At 36.5% G+C, this 22,493-nt stretch overlaps 7 protein-coding genes across 13 annotated transcripts in view; 6 read left to right on the forward strand and 1 right to left on the reverse strand.

Annotated features, from left to right (window-relative positions):
• The window catches only part of LOC129798300 (polypyrimidine tract-binding protein 2), a 712,220-nt gene that overhangs the window by 558,682 nt on the left and 131,045 nt on the right, over positions 1-22,493 (reverse strand). The gene's annotated exons all lie outside the window — the stretch shown is intronic.
• LOC129798304 (juvenile hormone esterase-like) lies at positions 2,092-4,249 on the forward strand. Its single transcript, XM_055841403.1, has 4 exons — positions 2,092-2,855; positions 2,921-3,447; positions 3,512-3,622; positions 3,679-4,249. Exons 1-4 carry the CDS (start codon positions 2,132-2,134, stop codon positions 4,072-4,074), a joined length of 1,758 nt encoding a protein of 585 aa, XP_055697378.1. The 5' UTR covers positions 2,092-2,131; the 3' UTR covers positions 4,075-4,249.
• LOC129798307 (juvenile hormone esterase-like) lies at positions 4,289-6,379 on the forward strand. The gene is made up of 4 exons (XM_055841405.1): positions 4,289-5,022; positions 5,079-5,605; positions 5,673-5,783; positions 5,965-6,379. Exons 1-4 carry the CDS (start codon positions 4,320-4,322, stop codon positions 6,370-6,372), a joined length of 1,749 nt encoding a protein of 582 aa, XP_055697380.1. The 5' UTR covers positions 4,289-4,319; the 3' UTR covers positions 6,373-6,379.
• On the forward strand, positions 6,961-9,499 carry LOC129798308 (juvenile hormone esterase-like). The gene is made up of 4 exons (XM_055841406.1): positions 6,961-7,711; positions 7,770-8,296; positions 8,367-8,477; positions 8,545-9,499. The coding sequence occupies exons 1-4, from the start codon at positions 6,970-6,972 to the stop codon at positions 8,899-8,901; spliced, it is 1,737 nt and encodes a 578-aa protein (XP_055697381.1). The 5' UTR covers positions 6,961-6,969; the 3' UTR covers positions 8,902-9,499.
• On the forward strand, positions 10,986-13,308 carry LOC129799809 (juvenile hormone esterase-like). The gene is made up of 4 exons (XM_055844036.1): positions 10,986-11,700; positions 11,759-12,285; positions 12,356-12,466; positions 12,526-13,308. The coding sequence occupies exons 1-3, from the start codon at positions 10,986-10,988 to the stop codon at positions 12,401-12,403; spliced, it is 1,290 nt and encodes a 429-aa protein (XP_055700011.1). The 3' UTR covers positions 12,404-12,466; positions 12,526-13,308.
• Positions 14,932-17,156, forward strand: LOC129798303 (juvenile hormone esterase-like). Its single transcript, XM_055841402.1, has 4 exons — positions 14,932-15,694; positions 15,769-16,295; positions 16,495-16,605; positions 16,672-17,156. The coding sequence occupies exons 1-4, from the start codon at positions 14,971-14,973 to the stop codon at positions 17,080-17,082; spliced, it is 1,773 nt and encodes a 590-aa protein (XP_055697377.1). The 5' UTR covers positions 14,932-14,970; the 3' UTR covers positions 17,083-17,156.
• On the forward strand, positions 20,187-22,310 carry LOC129798305 (cholinesterase 1-like). The gene is made up of 4 exons (XM_055841404.1): positions 20,187-20,949; positions 21,015-21,541; positions 21,607-21,717; positions 21,784-22,310. Exons 1-4 carry the CDS (start codon positions 20,226-20,228, stop codon positions 22,174-22,176), a joined length of 1,755 nt encoding a protein of 584 aa, XP_055697379.1. The 5' UTR covers positions 20,187-20,225; the 3' UTR covers positions 22,177-22,310.

Below are 22,493 nucleotides of genomic sequence, written 5' to 3' on the forward strand. Positions count from 1 at the left end.
TACATTTATCAAAATAATTCATATCAATGCTGCGTGAGGTAAATGAAGGGAAAATGTGAAATATTTCATTTGATCTTCATGCATGCTCACAAATTTGATACTTTTTTTTTATCCAACATCTCACTTCACATTGATGTTTATTTTAATTATCAGTATATAAATTGAGGTTCCAGGACGTTCTCCCTATCTCTGCACCAAAGGACTGTAATTAAAAAAATGATACGGCAGTCATATGAAAAATTCAATCAACGTAAAATACACATTTTATGCCATTTTTGTATATTTCCATTTTTTAAATTGCAGAGAAAGAGAAACATAAGGAGATATTCATGGAGAGAAAGCTCTAAAAAAAATGATAAATGTCTATTTTACGAGATGTATTCAATAAAAACGTCCAAAGCTCTTCAGGATGAAGTCTCCATGGATTTTCCGCACACAAAATATCAGTCTGAATGAGGGAGATTGGGAGGAGAATGGGGTAGATTACACAATTGCATAAAATGAAGTAATATCAACTAAATGCTTATATGACTACGAAAAAGTTATTTAAATGCTAAAGGGGTTTACACTGCACTGCAAATACTCTTAATGTTTTATAAATTCGCAATTGAAATTTTATTTCACTTCGAATTTATATTGCTTCATGATGTGCTGTTCTAGGAACAACTCAAACCTTAGTAGTAGAGTTTTGCAGGGTTATGCTATTTGCCGGCTAACTTTAAGGAATACACGAACTTGTGACTTAAATGCTATTTATATCCGAAAAGAAGTTCCGCATTATTTACCTAATAAAGCTCCTTAGAGGCTCAATTCATGGAAAACAGGATAATCCTAAAGCACAGGCCTAAAGTAGTTTACTCTTAATCAAAAATTAATAACCAGTTCAGGGGTAGTTAAAACTAGTTCAAAATAATTAGGGATTCCGAGACCTTTCCGACGAATCCAAACTTCCAGCAATCGGTTTAGAAATACGATCACTAGAAGCTTTTCAACCCTTTGACCTTGAATACCCGCTACCGAGAATGCTTCAAGGTCATTCTAATGCAAAAATGCAAGATTATAATGCAATGCTATAGGGTGAAGTGGGGCTCCCTTGATTTGGGGCACCTCTAAAAACGGATTTTTTTTCTCGTAATTTTTAAGTGGACTAAACATTACCGTGATTATCTTTGCAAATACACTGTGAAGAAAAAAAAAGAAAAATAGGAGATAAAAGTCCATTTTCAAAGATACCCCAATTCAAGGGCAGGGTAAGTGTGCCAAATTTCGGCATAGTTGCATGCAAGCGCCAAAGTCTCAAGTTTGAAATGTAATATCTTTAATTGAAATTGATTTTTTTATTCCTTCTACTTAAGGAGTGTTGCTTAGAACCCTGTAGACAGTTTATCGTCTTTATTTACTCTAAAATCATTCTCAATATATTTTAAAATTAATAAAAATGTAGACAACACTTTGGTGCCCTATTTCGGCCACCTTCATTCTCATAGTTCCTTTCCCTTCAGGAATTCTTCCAACGTCTTTTTCACGTTATCTTGTTTGTCGAAGCTACATTATTTGTTATTCTTTTGCATTGTATAATCTCTAGAGTATGTAAAAACTAAAAATTCATGGAAATTCTAGGAACAAAAAGTTGTCCGAAATTGCAAGCTGGCCGGAATTTGGCACACTTACCCTACCTTTTGTGACTTGAAAGTTCTTCAAATTTAGAAGTCCAGATTGAGAACCATCGGGACCAAAGCCAAAGTCATGTGAAACCCCTGACGTATCACCAAATAAAACCCAACAAAAATGTTTTGTGTTTTCGGTCATGGGAATGAGAATCTGAGCGCATCAAAATACTTGATCATCTGCTAAATTAATAAAATTTATATCCCATTAAAGAACCATCGCAATACATATAACATACCGCAGACGACTTGATATAAACTGATTGTGATTTACTAAGAGCAAAACAAAGAAATCCCAGACAAGTTTGTCTGGCAAAATAAGAAAATTGGATTTAGAATCTCTAATCTTTGGAACTTGTTTGCCAAAGGAGAAATAAATAAAAGCCAAAGCCGCAGACGTTTTGTCCAAAAATTCTTTTAGTTCGTCTCGAGCAACAGTCGCCAACGGAAGCATAAACCTCAGGATGAAATTGCAATTCTATATCGGATTTTTGTGTACAAGTTTTACTTTAATAAGTTCACAAAATAGTAGTGAAACCGGCACTGATGGTGCGTCTTTTCGAAAACCACTGTCACAACCGGAAGTTTGTGCAGAGTGCGGATGTGTTCGTGGAAAATTTGAAAGTGGACGAAAGAAGTCCTACGACGCATTCTACGGAATCCCTTACGCTGAACCTCCTGTTGGAAAATTAAGATTCGAAAGCCCTGTCCCCTATTCCGGATGGACAGGATACTGGGATGCTTCATATCCAAGAGATGATTGCTTGCAAGAGAACCTTTATTTGCCTGGATATCCTATCTCAGGTTCTGAGGATTGTCTGTTCCTCAATGTCTATCGACCAAGTTCTTGGAACAGAAAGAAGAAACTTCCGGTTCTCATATGGATTCATATGGGTTCATTTTTTGCTTTCTCATCGAATCCTGCACTTGTCGGACCTGAGTATTTAATGGACAATGGAGAAGTGATTTTGGTGACTATGAACTACCGTCTTGGTATTTTGGGATTCCTCTGTTCAGGAGATGAAGCTGTTAAAGGGAACTTTGGCTTGAAGGACCAACAACTCGCTCTGAAATGGGTTGCAACTAATATTGAATACTTTGGTGGAGACTCATCGTCGATAACTCTTGCTGGACACGGTGCTGGAGGAATATCCACAAATTTGCATATGTTGAACCCAAAGTCTCAAGGTATGCAACTTTGAATTACCGGGCTTTCTCCGTTTCTTAACCGTTCAGTAATTCTCTTATTTCAGCACTATTTCATCGCGCTATAATGATGAGTGGTGTAGCCCTCACTCCAATGATATATCCCATTGATTTCGAAGCGCAATTTCGTAAAGTTGCTAAACTAATTGAGTTGCCGGATTGGGAGGCTGGTACGACCACCAATTTAGCATACCAAATGAAGAAGCTCGATGGTCTTAAACTTATCCTGGCTCACAAGTATTTGTTTTTGATGCTTAAAACTCCTCCTTTTTCACTTCGTCCCTGCATTGAGGGTGACTGGGAGGGAGCTTTTATGACCGAGGATCCACGAACCGTTTGGGCCGAAGGAAGATTTGTTCATAAACCTTTCGTAGTTGGTACAGTCAGAAAAGAAGGAATCGTTCAATCGGTTATCACAACTGACAAAAGCCTTCTTGATCAATTTAATAAAAACATCTATCATTTTTTACCGGTCCAACTGGACTTTCATCCGAAATACGCCTACGACGTTATGAAGTATTACTTAGGGAAGAAAGACTACATCGACAGTTCTAATCAAGCAGAATATTTCGAGGTTAGGCTAACAGGACAAAGCTTCTAAAGAATAAGATAATCTCACGTATTCTTTTTATTTCAAGATGTACGGTGATAGATGTTTCTGTTATCCCATGGTGACCATGGTCAACCAGTACATAACCTACGCAGACGTCAAGAAAAATCCTGTGTTTATCTACGAATTTGCATATGAGGTAGGGCAATTTGATCATCAACGTTAATAGAGTATCTAACCAACGATCACTTTCAGAGCGAATATTCTCTGGCCAACCTTTTGCACAACACTGAAGAATACTTAGGAGTAGGACAACTCGATGATCTACCCTATCTCTTTAGAATGAGTTCAAACTTCCAACCGTTCGAGACCGATTCTCCAGAAAGCAGAATGAGTGACATCTGGGTTCGGACCATGGTTAACTTCGTTGCACGAGGAGAGATTAAAGTCTGGCGGACCTTAAGACCTTGTACAACTGAAAACGCCAGTCCAACTTGTGATCGTCAAGTTTTCGAGCGATACACGAATGGAGATCAAGATGAATCCTTCGTCTCAATAGCTAATAACATTGATACCGATATGTTAAAGCTTTTTGAAAATATTGACAGTGGTGTTAAGTCAAAAACACTAGAGTCATGTACATTATCATAAAACTCAAAATCACTTAAAATATTTTGTTCAAGTGATTACTTTTGTTTCCTAAAATATACATCCAAAATTTTAACAACTAATAAACATGATATCACCTTAAACATCTTTGCGAGAGGGCAAAATAAATATGCAAAAAAATCGTCTCTTCTTTAAAACAAGTTTAAAGAAAAAGAAATGCACCAGAATCCATCGAACTTTTTAGTCGCAGTTGAGAAGTATGCGAGAGTAGAACTGGTGAACTCAAGATGAATTTATTCATTCTCTTTCTTTTATTGTGTGCAAGTTACACCTCAATACTTTCCCTAAATTTTAAGTCTAAAAACCCCATTTCCTTGCAACCGGAAGTTTATGCAAAGTGTGGATGTGTTCGTGGAATTTTCGAAAGTGGACGAAAAAAGCCCTATGACGCATTCTACGGAATCCCTTACGCTGAACCTCCTCTTGGAAAATTAAGATTCGAAAGCCCTGTTCCCTATTCTGGATGGACAGGATACTGGGATGCATCGTATCCTAGAGATGACTGTATCCAAAGAAATGGCTCCCAACCTGGACAGATTACCTCGGGCTCTGAAGATTGCCTATATCTCAATGTATATCGACCAAGTACTTGGAATGGTGTAAAGAAATTTCCAGTAATGGTATGGATACACGGTGGTTCATTCATTGGTTTCTCATCTAAACCTGAATTATTCGGTCCTGAATACATTATGGATCATGGAGAAGTGATCTTAGTGACTATGAACTATCGACTTGGGATTTTGGGATTCCTCTGTTCAGGAGATGAAGCTGTTAAAGGGAACTTTGGATTGAAAGATCAACAAATGGCTCTTCAATGGGTTGCAAAGAATATTGAATATTTTGGTGGAGACGCGTCTTCAGTTACACTTTCTGGACAAAGTGCTGGAGCAACTTCAGCTCATTTGCATATGATGAATTCAAAGTCACAGGGTGAGTAACCACGTTAGCATATAAAAATTTACGATACAGGAGTTCTTTTTTTTCAGTTCTATTTCATCGGGTGATACTCATGAGTGGTACAGCCCTAGCTCCTTTCATTTATCCAATTGATTATGCCTCGCAATTTCGTACTATAGCTAACTTCACTGAGTTAGCGAATTACGATACCGCTTCGACATACACGTTGGCATATCAACTGAAGAAAACCAACGTTACAACACTTGTTTTAACTGTAGCAAGATTATATGCATTTATTTCAACACCAATAGTACCCATTCGTCCCTGTATTGAGGGAAATTGGGAGGATGCCTTTATGACAGAAGATCCACGGAAACTTTGGGCTGAAGGAAGATATGTTCAGAAACCTATTCTAGTTGGAACAGTTTCAAAAGAAGGAACGACATTGTCTCCTATAACTTTAAATGAGTTTCTATTACAACTATTCAATAGAAACATCTACGATTATCTTCCAATCCAGATGGAATTTCAACCACGATATATGTCAGATGTTCTGAAATATTACTTCGGTGGCAGGACTACCATCGATGCCTCAAATCAGGAAGCTTACTTTAAGGTTCAATCAACGAATTTCTATTAATTTCGAACAAAAGAATTCTATTAACAATTCCTCTATTTTCTAGATGTTTGGCGACAGAATGTTTCGGTATCCACAGATCAATTTAGTCGATCAATACATAAAACGTGCTGACGTAAACAAAAATCCCATCTTCATTTACGAGTTCGATTACGAGGTTGGTTTGGATTTTCACAAATCTAATTTTCTGAATAATGGACTCTACACAGAAGAGAAAATTTATGTCCATATTGAAGAGTTTTTCCTACGTAGGCGTATATAATTTGCATCAATATGGACATAAATTTCTGTAGTGTGTAGATGCCTTGAGCTAAATACGAATGTTTTATCGATTACAGAGTTCATACAATTTTGTGAATTTGGTTACCGAATTAGAAGAATATTTCGGACCTGGTCATACGGATGATATTTTCTACCTTCTCACTATGGCCTTGCTATTTGAACCTTTCGAAGTTGATACTCCGGAAAGCAGAATGACCGATATATGGGTTCGTACAATGGTTAATTTTGTTGCTCGAGGGGAGGTTAAAGCTTGGAGGACCTATAGACCTTGTAGGATTGAAACTTCTTCACCATCTTGTGATCGCCAAGTTTTTAGGAGATATACAAAGTTAGACCCCAATCAAGTAATGGTATCGATTTCAAATGAAATTGACTCCGGAATGGTTAAACTTTGGTCAAGGATTGATAATGGTGTCCGCGCATATTCTATTGAAGACTGTACTAGAACTAATAAAACAAATTGATTTTAAATCATTATATGATCAGTATCAAAAAAATACACTTTAAAAAATTTGTAAACTTTTCAGCTGTGTTTTCGTTAAGATTCAGAACTACTTAATAAATTACTTAATAATGACATAGGAAGGTCGTAGAAACTGCTTTTGAGTACGGAATAATTTTCTTAAGTATAATTTACATATTGAAATAAATTTAAAGAATTTAATAAAGTGCAAGTAATGAGACATATTTTGTTTAAGCTACTATACTCTGGGAAGAGAATCGCTTTAGATTCATAACCCGAACAGTACTGACAGACTGCCAATATGTGCTTCTTTCACCTTATTAATAGCTTTGCTCCAAAGCAAAATTTCGAGAATATAATTCGTAATTTTAAATTAATATATACTAAAGTAGTTATTTACAAAGTTCAATATCACTTTGAATATTCTACACCTAACCTTTCGTCATTCGAGTAATAATTTTAATAATGTCTAAAACATCTTCGCAAGATGGCCAAACAAAATATGCAAAAGAGTTCTTTTCTTTGGTAAAACCCGTTTAAAGAAAAAGATCCAAAAATCATAATGTCCAACTTCTTCTGTCACAGTCATTCTAAATATATGCGAGAGAGTGGAAGTACAACTCTGAAGATGAACTTATTCTTTTTTACTCTAATATTGTTGGTCAATGTTTTCACCACGAATGCAGAAAAATCTTCCAATATCTCATTTAAAAAATCAGTTTTATCGCCACCGGAAGTTTGTGCAGAGTGTGGATGTGTTCGTGGAGTTTTCGAAAGTGGACGAAAGAAGCCCTACGACGCATTCTACGGAATCCCTTACGCTGAACCTCCTCTTGGAAAATTGAGATTAGAGAATCCAGTTCCTCATTCCGGTTGGTCAGGATACTGGGATGCTTCGTATCCCAGAGATGACTGTATTCAAAGTAACGTCTCTTTACCTGGACAGACTACCTCAGGATCAGAGGATTGCTTATATCTCAATGTATATCGACCAAGTACTTGGAACTGGAAAAAGAAACTCCCGGTTGTGGTATATATTCATGGTGGTTCATTCCTATCATTCTCATCGAAACCTGAATTATTCGGTCCTGAATACATTATGGACAATGGTGAAGTGATTTTAGTGACTTTGAATTATCGACTTGGCATTTTGGGATTCCTCTGTTCAGGAGATGAAGCTGTTAAGGGAAACTTTGGATTAAAAGATCAACAAATGGCTCTTCAATGGGTAGCCACAAATATTGAATATTTTGGAGGAGATTCATCTTCAGTTACACTTGCTGGACAAAGTTCCGGAGCATCATGTGCTCATTTGCATATGATGAATTCAAAATCTCAGGGTAACAAACCTCATTAGCATACCTAAATTTTAAGGTATTTTGACCTCTTTCTTTTCAGCTCTATTTCATCGAGTTATACTCATGAGTGGTACAGCCCTAGCTCCTTTCATGTACCCAATTGATAATGCTGCGCAATTTCGGACTATTGCCAATTTCACTGGACTAAAGGATTTTGACACGGCAGCTACGTACAATTTGGCATACCAAATGAAGAAAGTTGACGCTGCAACATTTGTTGAAACTGTAGAATTGCTATATACTTTTTTTGCAACGCCCCCAGCTCCAATTCGTCCCTGCATCGAGGGTGATTGGGAGGGAGCCTTCATGACTGAAGACCCCCGAAAAGTTTGGGCAGAAGGAAGATATGTTCAAAAACCAATTCTAGTTGGAACGGTTAAAAATGATGGAGCATCATTATCCCTTATTACTCTAAATGAGGATCTATTGGATCAGTTCAATAGGAACATCTACGATTATCTTCCAATCCAGATGGAATTCAAACCAAGGTACATGTCAGATGTTCTGAAATACTACTTCGGAACCAGGACCACCATCGATGCCTCAAATCAAGAAGCTTACTTCAAGGTTCAATGGACAATACAATCATTTTCACTCTAAGCGAATTGATTTTGTGTTATGTTCTTATTTATTACAGATGCTTGGAGACAGAATGTTTCGGTACCCAATGATCACTTTAGTTGATCAATACGTAGAACATGCCGACGTTGAGAAAAATCCTATCTTCATTTATGAGTTTGATTACGAGGTAAGATTTCGTTTTCCGGGAATTAATTTCACTTTTAACTATACGCTGATATATAATTCATTTACAGAGTTCATACAATTTTGTGAATTTGGTGACCGGAATAGAAGAATATTTCGGACCTGGTCACTCAGACGATCTATTGTATTTCTTCACCATGGCCTTGCTCTTTGAACCTTTCGAAGTTGATTCCCCTGAAAGCAGAATGAGTGATATCTGGGTTCGTACGATGGTTAACTTCGCTGTTCGAGGAGAGATTAAAGTTTGGCGGACCTTCAGACCTTGTACAACCCAAACTTCTTTTCCATCTTGTGATCGTCAAGTCTTTAAAAGATATACAAAGTTGGATCCTAATCAAGTACTGGTCGAGATTTCAAATGAAATTGACTCCGGAATGGTTAAACTTTGGTCAAGAATTGATAATTAAACTGCTTGGGGTTCGGCTTTGTGGTCGTGAGCCGGAACCACTTTCTGATGCTCTGTGTTGTTCTTTTTTTTATATTTTTTTATATACATATTTCTTTTTTGTAACTCACTGTTTGATGTAACTTATTATTTGTATAATTCGTATATTTTATTTCTTTTATATTTTTTTAATTAAAACCATTTGTTGTGCACAGTGGCCAAACAGCCACTATGGCTAGGCCCATTTCTTACCATTAAGGTACTCATAGACAGACTCATCAATAAAAATATTGTAAAAGTGTAAACCTGAGCGTACAATCTATGAAGGGGTTTTCTATCGTTATACCCTGGAGCTTGGTCACCAACGCTAAGGCGGCGATGGCCGCAAGGTACGGTGGGGTTACCATGAGTTATTGTAAGTTTTTCATGGTAATGAAAAATAAATGCAATAAAATACAATAGAATAATAGTGTCAGTGCGTATTCTATAGGACCCTGTAGTGGAACTAATATCACAAAATCTTATTAAACTCATGATTAGTACATTAAATATAAACCTTAGAATATTTAGAAACTGTACTTGCGTTTTTGGTAAATTAATTAAACATTGCTAAGTGATTGTCAAACTTTTGTTTAAATTTCCTCACTTTGAGATTCTTTATTCCAAATTTTATGTTATAGTCCCTGATGGGGTTACCAGGAGAGGAATTCAGTTACGTTCTGGCAATACCATATTACAAATTGGGCTCGAATCTTAGGAGAGCTTTTTCGAAAATGCGATTTTGTAGCTGTGACATTGCCATTTCAGTTCACGTGGCATTGTCAGAAGTCGCATATTTGAGATTTTTGGCGATTCAAATGACAATGAATTTGTTAAACAAATCAACGAAGACGTACTGTATTTTCATAAAATCATCAAGAAAAGGGATTTCATTAAAAATTTAAAGAAATGAATTTTCGAACTCATATGATATGACAAAAAAGAGCTCGAATGGCATTGTCAGGTTTCGAACTCACGCATGATAATTCCACGAAAATTACAGAATTGCCCTACAGGTATTCACTAGGGCACGGAAGACTGAGTTCCATATAATCCCGTCTCTAGGAACACACCAAAATTCTCTCTTTGGTTTTGCGATCATGATTCACGACGAAAAGAAATTGATTTGAATAAATTTCCAAACCTGACTCTATTGAATGATTCCCTGATAATATTACATGTTAACATAAATTTGTGGAATTCTTTTTAAATTAGATGTATGTATGACCTTAAATGTACACACTTCAATTAAATTGACTAGTAAAATAGTCATCAATCGACCTTATTTTCCAATGAAAAACACAATGAGGTGACTGTTGTTTATTCGTTTTGTTTAATATTTATGTCATATTTCTGGCTAATTTTAGTTAAATTAAGTGCCAATATTTATTGTTAATGGTACGTGGAGTCTTCAAATGAAATATTATTTATTTCGTGAACGAAAAGGGTTTTTCTGAAATGTCTGCAAATGCTTTAATAGGAAATCCCGGAAATATGATTTTTTGGAAAGATTTTCTTATTATTTTAGATGGGAGAGGAGAAAAGAGCAGGAATAAGTACAAAGCCTGCACTGTTTGTCTCCAATTAGAAAATTTCCTTTGTCTCCATTTGGATTAATTTGTTTCCAATAGAAGCATTTTGCATTTGTGTGTTTTTCTTGTATTTAAGATGTTTTCAAATTATATTTGAAGAATTTTCACTAAACAGTAACATTCTAGAAGAGTCAAGGAGCAAATTTATGCAATTCTCTTCAGAAAAAGTTGAAGTTATTATGTTTAATTTTCTGTCAAAGTTAAAGCGTCGGGAAATGGTTCTAAATTAGCACATTTACCCTATTCCACTCAAGAAAATATTTTACTCTTTCTTTAAAATCCCCTTCGTCAATAAATCATATTTTTTGTCTCTAGAACCTCCACCGGGTGGTAAAATAAATAATAAAAGAAATTCTTCTCTTCGGTAAAACCCGTTTTAAGAAAAGACCCAAAAATCGTAATGCCCAACTTTTTCTGTCGCAGTCATTCCAAAAAAGTACGCGAGACTGGAAGCACAAAGCGTTCAAACCTTAAAATGAAGCTGTACCTTCTTGTTCTAGTACTCTTGGCCAATTATTATACGACAAATGCAGGGAATATTAGTGCAAATGCTTTATTTAAAAAATCTGTTTTGTCTCCACCGGAAGTTTGTGCAGAATGTGGATGTGTTCGGGGAAAATTTGAAAGTGGACGAAAGAAGTCCTACGACGCTTTCTACGGAATCCCTTACGCTGAACCTCCCGTCGGAAAATTGAGATACGAAAGCCCTGTTCCTCATTCTGGTTGGTCAGGATACTGGGATGCTTCATATCCAAGAGATAATTGCTTGCAGAAAAATTACTTCTTACCTGGACAACCTGTCTCAGGTTCTGAAGACTGTCTCTATCTCAATGTATATCGACCAAGTACTTGGAAAGGAAAAAAGAAACTTCCGGTAATGGTATGGATTCATGGTGGAGCATATCTTGCTTTCTCAGGAAATCCTGATCAATTCGGTCCTGAATACTTAATGGACAATGGCGAAGTGATTTTAGTGACTTTGAACTATCGACTTGGGATATTGGGATTCCTCTGTTCAGGAGATGACGCTGTCAAAGGGAATTTTGGATTAAAAGATCAGCAAATGGCTCTTCAATGGGTTGCAACGAATATTGAGTATTTTGGTGGTGACTCGTCTTCAGTAACTCTTGCTGGACAAAGTGCTGGAGCCACTTCAGTCAATTTGCATATGATGAACTCAAAATCTCAGGGTGAGGAACCTCATTAGCATATCTTATATTATATCTTATTTCATTTCTCTAATTTCAGCTCTATTTCATCGAGTTATACTCATGAGTGGTACAGCTCTAACTCCTTTCATCTATCCTATTGATCATGCTGCACAATTTCGAACTGTTGCCAATTTAATTAATCTAAAAGATTCTGGTACCGCTTCTACGTACAATTTGGCATATCAATTGAAGAAAGTTGATGCTCTAAGCCTTATTTTATCTGTGGAGAGATTATTTACTTTTGTTGCAACTCCTCCCGTACCACTTCGGCCATGTATTGAAGGTGATTGGGAAGATGCTTTCATGACAGAAGATCCGCGAAGAGTTTGGGTTGAAGGAAGATTTGCTCAAAAACCCATTCTAGTTGGGACGGTCTCTAAAGAAGGGGTTGTGCAAAGTGCTGTCACAGTTAACAAAACTTTACTACAAGTATTCAATGAAAATATATACAATTTTCTTCCTATCCAAATGGACTTTCATCCTAGATATGCAGCTGATGTGTTAAGGTTCTACTTTGGGGATAAGGACTACATTGATGATTCAAATCAACAAGACTATTTCAATGTATTTAATTTACGACAATAGCCTGAAAAGTTTCAGAATCAAACTTGATTTGTATTGATCTGTTTTTCAGATGTTTGGCGATAGAATTTTTGGTTATCCTGCAATCACTTTGGTTTAGCAATATCTCAAATACGCAAACGTGCAGAAAAACCCTGTATATGTTTACGAATTCGGATTTGAGGTTGGATTATTTCTTGCCAGTGCGGTATAAATAATATACCAAGTATTTAAATCTTTCAGAGCTCCTATACCTTTGTGAAATTTCTTATCGGACCTGATCAGTATCTTGGAGTAGGCCATCTTGATGATATGTTCTATCTCTTCACGATGACATCGCTTTTCCCTATATTTGAGGTTGATACTCCTGAAAGCAGGATGAGCGATATCTACGTTCGTACTATAGTTAACTTTGTTGCTCGAGGAGAAGTGAAAGTTTGGCGGACCATTAGACCTTGTACAACCGAAACTTCCAGTCCATCTTGCGATCGCCAGATCTTTACGCGATACACGGATTTAGATCCAAATCAAGTAATGGTGTCTGTATCCAATAAAATTGATTCGGAAATGGTCAAACTTTGGTCAAGGATTGACAATGGTGTTAGCGCATATTCCGTAGAATCCTGTACTGATTAAGCCTTGTACCGCAATTGATGTAAATCCTTGATAGAATTAGGTCAACAAAAATTATTAAGCGAAATCACGTTATGATAAGGCTCTCTTCCATTTAAAAATTGAAGAAAAAGATCAATGTCTAAGATTCCTAAATTGCCATAGAAGAAAAGAATTGACAAATTTAAGGTTTACTGAATGTACTAAAAACGCTTCATGATCATTTATCTTGCTGCAGTTCTTTATCCAAAATACTTAACCTACAATACATAGTTCCAAACTCTTTGGTGTTACTTGTGAATCTCTATTATCATAATCTTATATGGGCCTTCAGAGTCGCGTGTCATAAACGAAAACAAATGTGTTTAGATGCAACCTGTTTAGATGAGGAGGTAAAAAAACGCGTAAATAAAAGAATAATATTGATCCTCTTCTAAACTTTAGAAGTGACCCTCTTTAGAAGTGACCAAGAAAGATTTGGGCTAAAGGAAGATTTGAAGAAGAAACCCATTTTGATTGGCTTCAATTCCAATGAAGGAAGTTTTGATGCAATTATTACTACTAATCAGACCCTATTGGATGGTTTCAAAGCGAATATTTATGACCTACTACGCAAAATCGTGGCGAAAATTGCCATTGATGCCACAGTAATAATCTATAAGTCTTTTTTAAACCATTTTGGTTGCTAATATATTCAATAAATAATGCAGTTTTCAATCCAAAATTCAAGATTAGCTCGCCTCAAACTTCTAAACAATAAACAATTGCAATAAAACCGTTTTGCTCTGGAGGTTGGTCACCAACGCTAAGACGGCGGTGGACGCTGAAAACTACACGGGATCTCAGTTAAACGAAACTGTACTTCGAAAGCATTGTTTATGAATAAATGTATCTATCTATCTATCTAATATTATTAAAATATGATACTCATTTAATATCAGTTATTAACAAATCCTGGGGTGAAATGATAACTTTGGCTCTTGCTAGTATCGATTCGACACTATCGAATCTCTAGTATCGTTAGATCCAAATCATGAGACGAAATGAGTGTCGGCTCTTCACGAATTATCGGCTCGTTATTGTGACACTTTGGGACAGTGAAATATAACCTCACTCTCGTTTGTTTTTATTTTGCAATCGAAATTATTTCTGTGATTTTATTGCTTTGAAAATTAAAAAATGAACCCAGAAAATATTTTTCATGGAAAGTATGATTTTGGGAAAATGTGCATAATCCCGGGAATGAGTGTAGTAAACTACACCCCCAATTCCTCCTTGAGTTTTTTTAGAGTCTGAAAAATTTCCAGAAATCTGGGAAACGTACCTGCATGAATTATCCTAAAAACCCTTGTATAACTTTATGGAAATCATGAATTATTAATAAATAAATTAAAATAGTAAAATAAAGTCATTTAATTACTAAAGAAAGCAAATACTTTCAATAAATTTCACTGCGATAGTAAAAATCGACAGCCCAAGAGGTATCGATAAATTAGTGGCGATAATTATCGCTACTAGCGACAAAAAGTGAAAGTTATCATCTCGATTGTCCATAATCGACACTCGACACTATCGATGGGACAATTAGGGAGAGTTATCATTTCACCCCTAACTAAAAGTTTTCTTATCAACTTCACGTGCTAAGAAATTAAAGTCATAAAAACAAATCATAGGTTTGACGCTTGTTTAATTTCGCTTTGGAAAGTTTTATCTATTTTTTGTATGACCACTCAAACAAAAAATAAATAAAACCAAAGTTTGACAGTCTTGTTTATTTTAAATGAAACCACGTGTGCGAAGGGAATACTGTGTGCGTTCTCTTATTCTACCATATTAATCTTTTGAATGTATTAAATGATCAATGATGTACATACAATAAAAACTCTTCACAACGAGAGCAAAAGAAGATTCTTCTGCATCTTTCTTTTTCCCAAAAAAAATCACCAAAAGTGTTTTTGGCAAATTCTTGCTTAACTCGTTTTGGAAGAAGACTGAACACATAATACAAATGGAAAGAAATTTTTATCTGCTAGTTTCAATTTAAATTTGGGTGGATGCAGACGCAGAAAATCAAAGATGAAGCTTCTGCTATGTGTTTTAATATTCTGTGGATGTTCGATTTTTGCAATAGCTCAACAAAACTTTAGTTCACACGATGATGATTCATTTAGAAAGCCTTTTTCGTCTGCACCAGAAGTTTGTGCAGCTAGTGGTTGTATTCGGGGAAAATCAGAAAGTGGACGAAAAAAGCCCTATGATGCATTCTACGGAATCCCTTACGCTGAACCTCCCATCGGAAAATTGAGATTAGAGAATCCAGTTCCTCATTCTGGTTGGTCAGGATACTGGGATGCTTCGTACGCAAGGGATAATTGTTATCAACAAAACTTTCATATCTTCGGAGCTCCTATATCAGGATCCGAAGATTGTTTATACCTCAATGTCTACCGACCGATTGTTAGGAAATCTAATAAGAAACTACCTGTACTTGTGTATATCCATGGTGGTTCCTACTGCACCTACTCATCAGATCCTGGATACTTTGGACCTGAATACTTAATGGACAATGGCGAAGTGATCTTGGTAACCCTCAATTATCGACTTGGCCTAATTGGCTTCCTCTGTTCTGGGGATGAAGCTGTTAAAGGTAACTTTGGCTTGAAAGATCAGCAAATGGCTCTTAAATGGGTCTCAATGAATATTGAATATTTTGGTGGAGACGCCTCTTCAGTAACTCTTGCTGGTCAAAGCGTTGGAGCATCTTCGGTTCATTTGCATATGATGAATTCAGTATCCCAGGGTGAGAAATCTGATTTGCATATCTGTTATATCTTGCAATTTATAGAACTCTTTTCTTATATACTTTTTCTTCAGCTCTTTTCCATCGAGCCATGTTACTTAGTGGTACCGGCATTACTCCCTGGAACTATCTAATTGATTCAGCGGCACAATTTCGTCAAGTTGCGAAAAATATGGAACTCAGGAAATGGGAGACTGGATCAACTTATGATTTAGCCTATCAATTTAAAAAGCGTGACGCCCTTGATCTTGTCCTAGCTGTTAGCTCTTTGTTCGTATTTCCGGCAACACCGCCTGTTCCCGTTCGTCCTTGCATTGAGGGAGATTGGGAAGGTGTTTTTCTTACCGAAGATCCAAGAAAGGTTTGGGCTGAAGGACGATTTGTCCAGAAACCAATTGTTATAGGAGTCACATCCGACGAGGCTACCTTTGCTGCCTTCCTAACTACAAATCAGACGCTGGTGGACACATTCAATGCAAATATCTACGATATTCTACCAGCCCTCTTAGAAATTCATCCTAGGTACGCTACGAAAGCTTTGGACTTTTACTTCGGAGACAAACACGAGCTTGATGACACAAATGCAGCTACATTTTTTGAGGTAAGATTGTAAGGGTCTTGACAGACCTGAGGATTAGCCGAGAGACGGCTTAGCGTAATTATATTAAAAATAATTGTTAAATAGCATTTCCATCATTTTCCACTAAGTCGTCTCTCGGCTTAAGTCGTAAGTGTGTCTAGGGCATAAGATTCATAAGTCCAATGCAATCCTGCAGAATTGAATACAAGTTGTATTTCAGATGGGTACTGACAGAATGTTTCGCTATCCGTTGATAAAGTTAGTTCACCAGTACTTAACATACGCAAACTTGCAGAAGAATCCGATCTACATTTATGAATTCAGTTTTGAGGTTCGACAAGTTGTTGTCTACCGGTACTAAAATCAATCCTGAGCAACTGTGATATTTCTTTTTCAGACCACTCAATCATTTGTCAAGTATTACTCTGGACAAGACATCAACTTAGGAGTATCTCATTCAGATGACTTATTCTACCTCTTCACGATGACAACGCTTTTCCCTATATTTGAGGTCGACACGCCGGAAAGTAGAATGAGCGACATTTACGTTCGTTCAATGGTTAATTTTATTGCTCGGGGAGAGTTCAAAGCTTGGAGGACTTTTAGACCTTGCACGCAAGAAACTTCAACTCCTTTCTGTGACTATCAGATCTTCAATCGGTACACAAAGTTGGATCCTAATCAAGCGATCGTTTCTATTTCGAATGAAATAAATTTGGAAATGGTAAAACTGTGGGATAAAGTCGACTACGGTGTAAATGCCATTTCTTTAAGAAATTGTGCTGATTGTGAAAAAGAAAAATGTTGAATTATATGTGAAGTATTCAATGTACTAAGTAATTAACTTTCAATGCATTACTATAATAAATAAATTACATTTAACTTGTATTCATGATTTGGTAGTTAGCATTAGGAAGGCAGACAATTTAAAAATAAATATTTTATAGCGTCCTTTTTTCGTAAAATTCCGCGTCAAAATTATAAAGCAAAGCTAATAAATAATGACAAGTTTAGTAAATGAAGACACAATTTAATACCTTACGGAACATACAGTTATGATTTTCTCATTCGGATGACGTTTTCTCTTCATAGTGACGACACTTTCTAAGAATCCGAGATCGATACTTCGAAAATCAAAATGAGAGATGCTAAAATTCTGGCAGTGTTTGGCTTTATTTTTCACAGAGTGATTAAACTCTGGAGGTGTTTAGATTATTATTACAACCCAACGTTCTTCCCATCTTATGACTATGACCATAAAATAAGTAAAAATTTTCGAATTTTTATTTATTTATTTTTTTATTTACTTATGTTTTGGTTCTCATCTGAATAAGAAATATGAATGTTAGATTAATGTATATCCCAGCCTTGTAGCCGATAGTCCGTGAGACTTGTGAGACCACACACTAAATAAAGACACCTTATTCAGGACAACAAATTACTATATTTAAACTATAAATTAAGTTTTCCGAATACAACTTAGAGCACGAGGCCTATATCTCCAGAGCAATTCAAGAAGAAGTGATTATGTAATACCCGGAAGCGGTAATTGACAGACTTTGCGACAACCTGCATTGGTTAGGTGCTGCCACCTAACAATTTACAATGACAATGCGTGCTATTGGGATTAAATCCCTTGAAAACACTAACATGGTTTAAGGAAGTAAAGAGACAGTTAGCGTCCACCGCCGGCTTAGCGTTGATGACCAACCTCCAGAGAAAAAATGGTGGAAAAGCTCCTTCACAGGTTGTATAAGCCGTCTGAGCCAACCAAGTTCAAGAAGTACAAGTTAAACAGAGAATTAAAAGTAAAAAGAAACAAATACGCAGGACAAGACAATAAAAGCAATCAAGACGACAGAAAGGAACGAATGAGCCGCCGCCTCTTCTCTCTGGGCAGTTTATTCCAGAGAGTCACCCCTTTGACAAAGAGTGAGCTATGAAGAATGCGGCTCCCCGACCTCGGGACGAGACACGAAGACCTGGCTGACGAACCGAGTTTGAAGCAGCTCATCAAGATAAAGAGGCTGACGATAATGAAGTACGCGACATAAAAAATCGACTGCGCGTGACTGCAGGTAGCGTGGAAGAGTTTGTCCAAGTACCACATTATAAGATTGGGAAACGTGGTCATAAGGACGAAGCGCAAAAGTAAAACAAATGCAGTTATTAAATGTTATACGGGCTTCAGACCTAAGGCTTAGCCATCTGGCTTAACTCCTCTAATTCCTTATCAAGCACGATCTTTTAGGAAATTGTTGTTTAGGATTGGATATCAAGGGCAAATGATCCATTAGATTTTGAAAAATCAATAAAATTGCCTGTTTATTTAGATTTTTGAGACATTAGGGAACTAGACAAAACCCCCAGTCTGAAAGAGGCATTACGGTCAAGCGACGTATCGAAGCTTTATCACATGTAAAGAAGAGCTCAGCACCATAGGAAAAGAGGGGAAGGAGCAGGGCACGAACTAAGAGTAGTCGAATATCCTGAAGGATGAAGAATCGATGTCTCCGAATTGTAATAAGGGAAACATTCACTCTCCTACTGAAGTAGGAGATGTGATCGTTCTAGGCCAAAGAATCATTGAAAATGAGTCCAAGATTCTCTGCCTTTTGAACGAAAGGTATAATCTTACCATTAAGATAAAGAGGACTATAAGAAAGAAGGACGGGATCTACCAAATGAAATAATCAAAGCTTGTGACTTTTTGGGGTTCAAGATCAATTGATTAGAACTGGCCCAACAACTTACTGTGTTTAGAAGGCCATTCGCCCCAGAGAAGCAGACGTCAGGTGAGTCCAAAATTGCCAAAGCAGTAAATTTGCAAGTCATATGCATAAAAATGAAATTTATGATTACCAAGAATGTTAGCAAGAAAGAAAAGAACAGTGGTCCGCGAACAGACCCCTGACCAATTCCTTTGGTAAGTGGCAAAGGAGAAGAAACAGAATCCGCCAATTTGAATTTGCGAAAAACATTTTTAAATCAAACTGATAAATATTTCAGTGAATAGGGAGGGAGTTAATTATGCTGAATAAATAGTAATTTGCTCAATATTCTTTATAAGGAAAAATATAATACCCCACTGTCTACTTTTAATCCCGATTAGTTCTGAAACAGTCTCCCCTATTAATTTCTTAAGGTTAACAACACTGTTTTGCTTGGACTAAATAAGATGTGTAACATCTTATTAAAAGAGAGAAAAGTGAAAGAAAACGCAAAATTTTGCGAAGCACGTGCCAAATTTTTTTATAAGATTTGCAAATTTTATATGTATATCCATGATATTAATCAGATAAGTTCTCCTAAGAATAAAATATTCCTTTCATATCTCTTAGAAAAAATTAGTTAGGAGAAGCTCATATGCAGTTATTAGAACTATAAAATATAGTAAATATAGACCCAACTATCTATTTAGTTTGGGTAACTAAATGAAATAGTTGACCAGAATTAGTTGAATAACCCTGCGTAACTCTTGCAAAAGTTGACAGAACTATATAAAAATATAGGCTCATGTATTTATATTGGTAGTTATGACTAAATGAAATTCGTTACTGATATTAGTTGCAATTATCAATTTCATTTAATTAACACAACCATGTAAAATTTTGTGAAATCTATATGAAATAATTGCCATAACTTATCTACCTAAATATTGCCTTTCGTTCTTATTACTAATAAAATTGTTATGAAAAAAAAAAATTTATGATTATTGTAATCATTTTAAATTAATATGGCAATAATATCCCATTCTACTATTATACATTAGTAATCATGTCTAAACTTTTCTAAGAGTGTAGTCTTATGTACCACAGTTACATGAAAGATTCTCTCTGATTCCTGCTAGACCTGTTTGGAGGAGAAGATGAGGCACATCTTACTAAAACGGAAGAACTATCTTCTAGTTCCAATTGGAGTTTCCGTGATAGCAGACGCACAAAATCAAAGATGAAGCTATACTTTTGTATTTTAATTTTCTGTGGATATTCGGTTTTTGCAATAGCTCAACAAAACTTTAGTTCACACGATGATGATTCATTTCGAAAGCCTTTCTCGTCTGCACCAGAAGTTTGTGCAGCTAGTGGTTGTATTCGGGGAAAATCAGAAAGTGGACGAAAGAAGCCCTATGATGCATTCTACGGAATCCCTTATGCTGAACCTCCTATCGGAAAATTGAGATTAGAGAATCCAGTTCCTCATTCCGGTTGGTCAGGATACTGGGATGCTTCCTACGCAAGGGATAATTGTTACCAGCAGAACTTTCATGTCTCCGGTGCTCCCATATCAGGATCCGAAGATTGTTTATACCTCAATGTCTACCGACCGATTGCTAGGAAATCTAATAAGAAATTACCAGTGCTTGTGTATATCCATGGTGGTTCTTATTGCGCCTATTCGTCAGATCCTGGATATTTTGGACCTGAATATTTTATGGAAAACGGAGAAGTGATCTTGGTAACCCTCAATTATCGACTTGGCCTAATTGGGTTCCTCTGTTCTGGGGATGAAGCTGTTAAAGGGAACTTTGGATTGAAAGATCAGCAAATGGCTCTTAAATGGGTCTCAACGAATATTGAATACTTTGGTGGAGACGCCTCTTCAGTGACTCTTGCTGGTCAAAGCGTTGGAGCAGCTTCGGTTCATTTGCATATGATGAATTCCGTATCCCAGGGTGAGAAAACTGATTTACATATCTTATGTATTATAATTCTTTTCATATATATACTTTTTCTGCAGCTCTTTTCCATCGAGCCATGTTACTTAGTGGTACAGCCATTTCTTCCTGGAACTATCTAATTAACTCAGCGTCACAATTTCGTCAAGTTGCGAAAAATATGGAACTCAGGAAATGGGAAACTGCATCAACTTACGATTTAGCCTATCAATTCAAAAAACGAGACGCCCTTGATCTTGTCTTAGCTGTCAGCACTTTGTTCATCTTTGCGGCAACACCGCCTGTTCCCGTTCGTCCTTGCATTGAGGGCGATTGGGAAGGTGCTTTTCTTACCGAAGATCCAAGAAAGGTTTGGGCTGAAGGACGATTTGTCCAGAAACCAATTGTTATAGGAGTCACATCCGACGAAGCTACATTTTTTTCCTCCATACCAACAAATCGGACACTGAGAGATGCATACAATGCAAATATATATGGTATAGTTCCGGGTCTATTAGAAATTCACCCTAGATACGCTACGAAAGTTTTGGACTTTTACTTCGGAGACAAACACGAACTTGACGGCACAAATTCAAAAACTTTTTATGAGGTAAAGTTTTTTAATTACCGACATCCAATATGGACTTGTAAAATTGAAAATGAGTTATATTTCAGATGGGTACTGACAGATTGTTCTACTATCCAGTAATAAAATTAGTAAATCAGTACTTATCATACGCAAACGTGCAGAAGAATCCGATTTTCATTTATGAATTCAGTTTTGAGGTTCGACAACTTGTTGTTTACCGGTACTAAAATCAGTCCTGAGCAACTGTGATATTTCTTTTTCAGACCACTCAATCATTTGTCAAGTATTACTCTGGACAAGACATCAACTTAGGAGTGTCTCATTCAGATGACTTGTTCTACCTCTTCACGATGACAACGCTTTTCCCAAAATTTGAAGTTGATACACCGGAAAGCAGAATGAGCGACATCTACGTTCGTTCAATGGTTAACTTCATTGCTCGGGGAGAGTTCAAAGCTTGGAGAACTTTTAGACCTTGCACGCAACAAACTTCAACCCCTTTCTGTGACTATCAGATCTTTGATCGCTACATGGAGTCGGATCCCGATCAAGCAATTGTTTCTGTTTCGAATGAAATAAATTTGGAAATGGTCAAACTATGGGATGAAGTCGACTACGGTGTAAATGCCATTTCTTTAAGAAACTGCGATGATTGAGAAAATGAGAAATGTTAAATCTTATGCGAAGTGTTAAAATGTACTGTATCGTCTGCATGACCATTTACAATTATCCTCAAATATTGTAATCCAATTTTGCAATCCATCATATTAATAAATAAAGAAATTGAAATTATCTGGTTTTAGTATCTTACAATTGCAGGAGCCTCTGTGGATCAATTGGTAGAGTAGTATCTCTGACTGTGAGGTCTCGGGTTCGAAACTCGGCAGCTACAGATTTTTCAGCAGCCGTATCGAATTAGTCCAGTGAATGGATGAAAAAGTAACGCATAATGCATTGACATTGACAATGAATA

This window comes from Phlebotomus papatasi, chromosome 1, assembly GCF_024763615.1.
Source record: "Phlebotomus papatasi isolate M1 chromosome 1, Ppap_2.1, whole genome shotgun sequence".
NCBI lineage: Eukaryota > Metazoa > Arthropoda > Insecta > Diptera > Psychodidae > Phlebotomus > Phlebotomus papatasi.